General features: G+C 36.8%; 1 protein-coding gene across 1 annotated transcript in view; it reads right to left on the bottom strand.

Annotated features, from left to right (window-relative positions):
- The window catches only part of LYPLA1 (lysophospholipase I), a 5,976-nt gene extending 4,018 nt beyond the window's left edge, over positions 1-1,958 (bottom strand). Inside the window, exons 1-2 of the mRNA XM_010006802.1 lie at positions 1,939-1,958; positions 378-425 (exon numbers count right to left, since the gene is read on the bottom strand). Of these exons, the coding sequence (XP_010005104.1) occupies positions 378-425; positions 1,939-1,958 (68 nt within the window). The remainder of the gene's footprint in view (positions 1-377; positions 426-1,938) is intronic.
- Positions 1,959-4,922: the final 2,964 nt, after the last annotated feature.

Raw genomic sequence — 4,922 nt, 5'->3', positions numbered from 1 at the left:
AGCAGGAATTTATCAGTTGCATGTACCATGTTACAACACTGTTTGAAGAAATATAGCAAAAACAAACTCAAGTTACTCAAAGAAAAAAAATGAAGAGAACTGGTTTAAGACCACTGAAATCTACCATGTTTTTCTTGCTTTCTATTCAGAATGGATATTCTAAGCAATAGTTTCTAGATATCCTACTGACCCACCAAATACTATGCTCCAGTAACAGTATTTCCACTGCCAATTTCAACCACTACTGACTAGGAATTCACACACAATACAGACTACACTTGTACAATAAAGCAGGACTTTTTTATTTTAAGACACGTTGATTTCAATTCCCTAGATATCTTTTGATTAGAGCCATCTGCAATTGAACAAATACTTACCACGATGGCATAGCCATGTTCATGTTCAAAGAAACTGGCATAACTGGCCTAGAAATGAGAATGAACAACACTGACATAAGATACATACTGAAATTTAACAATGCAGATGCAGTTATGGCATGAAATTACATATGCCAATTTCTGTCTTACTTTTAAAATCATAATTAACATTAGCTACTTTGTAGCATCTCTTCAAGAAATCTCTCCTGAAACCTGCTAGCCCAAACACATTTAATGTTCAGAGCTGAACTGCCACTTTCCATAGACAGCAAGCAAAATGTGTCTGTGCATATATAGCATATACATATGAGATATAGATAAGCACATAACATGAAGATGTTCCTCATTTTGTTATTTCTAAGTAACAGTTCTTTACCACAGCTCCATACATAGGCTCAGTGGATGAAGACACCTTATACAGCAGCATCAGCAAGCAGCCAAACACAGCACGGTGGTGGGTAAGAGTCTGGGCACACATGATTCTCTCAGCAGCAGAATCTGCTTACACTGTGTCTGCCTTCATCACAGGACTCATTCCCACCCTTGGGAATACCCACCCTGCTGCACAACTTCCTTTCAGACATGCCAATACAACTTCAATGACAACTTCAATGGACGATGCTCTAGACCAAGTCTTAATCTATTTAAATTGAAGTACTGCGGGGGAAAACTGAAGACAAAGGACAAGCAGGAAGAACAGCAGATACTGCTAAGCTCTTTTGGAATGGCTCAGCAAAGCATGGTCGTGTCATAAAATAAATAAATCACAGCCCAGTAACCAGTAATATACCTAAACATTGCTTACTTATTTCCCTATCATCCCCACTCCACATCTCCCAAGACTGCTGGGACAAAAGACAATCTGAATGTTGTGTTAAAATAAATTATGATTATACTTAATTAGTTTTTCTGTCATTAAGTAAATATTAGATAGGTCCTAATGCTTTATTTACTAACATCTGACCCTGCTCAGAAGTATTTCACTTCTCAGATTGCAGAGAGATGGCTCAAATGGCATAATTTGTTGAAAATATTAATATCCTGTGAACCTTTAAAACTTGCTGTAGGTAACAGGGAAATTTCATTTGCTAAATATGCACCTGAGTTTAAGTACATGTACCTAATACAAAGTATATTTAATGGTCAGTAAAATACAGAAAAACACCCCTTATTAAGAGCAGCTTTTAACATATGACTGTTGGGGGAAAAAAAGGCAACAAACAACCCAGTGAAAATAGAGTCTAAACAATCTACATTCACACATAAAACTTTCCACATCTGTTTTCAGTCTGAAGTAGCAACAGAAGTAAAAGATTAATAAAAAATGCAGTTTTGCCATAAGGTATATCACACATCAGTTACTAAAAATAATGAAATATTTAATAGCATCAACATTATTTTAGAGTGGCTTTTTATATAAAAATCAAATGCAGAGACATCCAGATCCCACTTGATTTCATTATGCATGCAAGTGTCTTAACGAGTAACTCTAGAGAAAAATCAAGAGAAGTTACAACTTACGCATGTGGGCAAATGTATTTTACATGGGGGCTTTTGATACCTGCAAGCGCTTCTGACCATCCATGCCTGTTAACAAAAAATACATTAAATGGCATTTATGTTTTGGCTTAGCTCTTATTTCTCTGTTGGTGCAGAAGAACTTAACAAGTATGACATATGCTGAATTAGATCAATTGAAACACATTTGCATAAAATTTCTGCATCAGCTTCAGTATGCTATGAATATAGAACTAAACTTAAAAAGGTTTGTTCTGCTTCTGCATACTTGTGTATATACAGCCAGGGACACTTTACCTAATTTGACTGCCACATTTGTGGCACAGCTGCAGAAATATCATTCTGGCTCTAGGCAAAGCCTGCTCTGTGTCTGGCTGGGTTTATTAACTGTGACTTTACAATGTATGAACACAGGTATCCTGCTTCCAGGCAGCTCCAGCCCAGAGGCTGCTTTGCTGCTCCTGTAGAGTTACAGCAGCTTCTTTCACAGCCAACTCTGTCAGAGGCAAACTGACATCTAAAGTAAAACTCCACACAGAGCCAACCTAATCAATCAGACCTATTAACTTCAGCTCAGCTTGAATGCTCTCAGATTCAGGCACTCCTGAACAACACTCCAGATTGCAGACAAGTCTTTTAATCTCAAGTACATATTGTATGAACGCACAGAACAATGGGAGATCTGCACAGCAGATGAGTTACCAAGATTCCTACAAACCAGAAAACTGGAAAGCATGGTTTAAAATAAAGAGCTCTGAAAGACTTACTCAAGGACTCATCTAGACACAAGCCAAGCTGGACCCAAATCTGAACCTGTGCAGTAGCACTGTGCCTGCACTTGGCTTTCCAGAATGTTCAACAGTGCCCTTTATTTCCTGATTTTTCTCCTTATTCAGAATTTCTAACTCAGTCACTAAACTAGATACTTGAAAGTTGATTGTAAGGAGAAAACACCTGTAACAAATCCATCAGTGACACAGATTAACTAATCAGATCAACATCAGACAAGCCATAAAAACATGTTTGGTTTAGTTTTAATTTCAGTACCATCCTGAATACTTAATGTATGCTATCTAAAGTTAAAGACATTTCAAACACACAAACAGCAGACATTTCAAACACTAGTTGTGTATTGCAACCTACTACCTACCAATACTTTTATATGTATTTACAAACTGAGTGTGATATTACTTGCATAGTATGTGCACACAGAAGACCAAAGAAGATTCTAAAGGAGAAATAAGACTGAGAAAAACTAGTCAGGTAAGAATTTGGGGGCTTTTTTTAGCCAAATATGAAGATTAACTTGACAAATTTAGAAAGCAACATTGTATACACATTTATGCAGACTCTTTAGCACAATCATCTATGTTGTACCTTTTGTTCAGATTTTGACATGTACCAAACATTAAGTGCCACTTATATAGGAGCTAAGAGAGAAAAAGAACATAACCTCTTGTTAGACACTTCACAGAGTATAAAAAAATACAGCAGATAAACTGAAGTGAGCAATTTAAAAATTCAAGTGGAGTAGACCAGGTCAGTTTAAGCTGGGGGAAATTATAAAACTGTTAATTCTCTTAGGATATTTTTTTTTATCATTACCTTGGGCTTTTTTGGAAAAAAAATGACAGTATGTTAAAGGCAGTTTTAGCTAACCTGATCTGCAGTGAACTACAGGCACAAATATAGCTAAAACATCATACTAGCACAGAGGTGTTAGGACTTGTCAATGCATACGTTCCAGTACGCTCAGTGCACTTGCAAGCTTGAGACTGCTCATTAGCTTTGTAACCAAAATGAAAATACCACATTTGTATAAGGAATACTAAAGAACCAACCTCTGTTGTGTTTTCAATTTTCCCCTTGCCAAAACCAGTATCAACCTAATTTACAAGCACTTAAATTCCAAATATTTAAAAAATTCTGCAGTTGCCTGCTGACCATTTGTTTCCAAGATGCAGGAAGCACTTGCTGCCTCAGCTGTGTCCTACCAGCAGAAAGGAAGAGGGATAATGCAAACAAGGTGATGTGTCAGCACAAGGAGTGAGAGCAAACATACACACTTGTAGAATATTGCCAAGTACATGGACTTGATTCTTCTTAACTTATTAAGTGTCCAGGTTATGCAAGTTTCAGTTTTGACAACTGACTTTTTTTCTAAGGTCTTCAGAAAAAGCTTGTCTTAAACATTGCAAGTTTCAACCTAGGGACAACACTCACTGTCCTGGGTAACATAACTGAGTTCTTAAAAAAAAAAAACTATGTAATTTTGTCCATAAGGGTGCAGAACAAAGTATTCATGCTACTTATTTTCAATATCTGAGTGCCACTTCCTTTTAAGTCTTCTACCAAAAAAAAGGTTTCAACACACTCCTGTCAGTTAATTCAACGTTTTTAATGAATGTATGCTTCTATCTCAGCACATACAAGCTGCAAATGATAACATTACACCACACCTAGAAAGCCTCTCAGAAATTCCCTAATCTTTCCATTTGTACTCAAACATGGAAGTAACAGGAACCAGGCAAACAGGGTATTTCGTATCTTGTTTGGGGTTCTTTTGTTTGGAGTGTGAAGATATACTTCAGATAGAGAAATCTGTAGACTACTTACGAGTTTGCATAGGTAAATCAAGTAAGCCTAGAATTTAATGTGTGACACACTGAAGAAGAAACAAAGGTGTAACTGCAACTACCAACAAACCAGTAATCCACAAGTTCAGAAAAAAAGAGAACTCTAAATTTAGAGAAGTACAGGAATAACCAGAAACACCCTCTCTGTCAGTTTGAAAGTGAAAGATCAGAAACACACAGACTTCTTTCTCCACCAAATTTGACTCAAGAGAGGGATCATATTCCGTCGAAATTAGGTAAGTGACTGAAAAGAAAAAGCTGTTGAGGACTTACTCTGAGACATTCTACATAAATAGTTGTCACCATCATTCCAGCGCACACAAAGTTTCATCTGTTGTTAGCCACTGCAGTCAGTTAAGGGCAAAATAAGAAGCTTAAGTAACTTAACTGC

Source organism: Chaetura pelagica, unplaced genomic scaffold (genome assembly GCF_000747805.2).
Source record: "Chaetura pelagica isolate M959 unplaced genomic scaffold, ChaPel_1.0 scaffold109, whole genome shotgun sequence".
NCBI lineage: Eukaryota > Metazoa > Chordata > Aves > Apodiformes > Apodidae > Chaetura > Chaetura pelagica.
The sequence above is the reverse complement of the archived record's forward strand: the minus strand, read 5'-3'. Positions and strand labels throughout refer to the sequence as shown.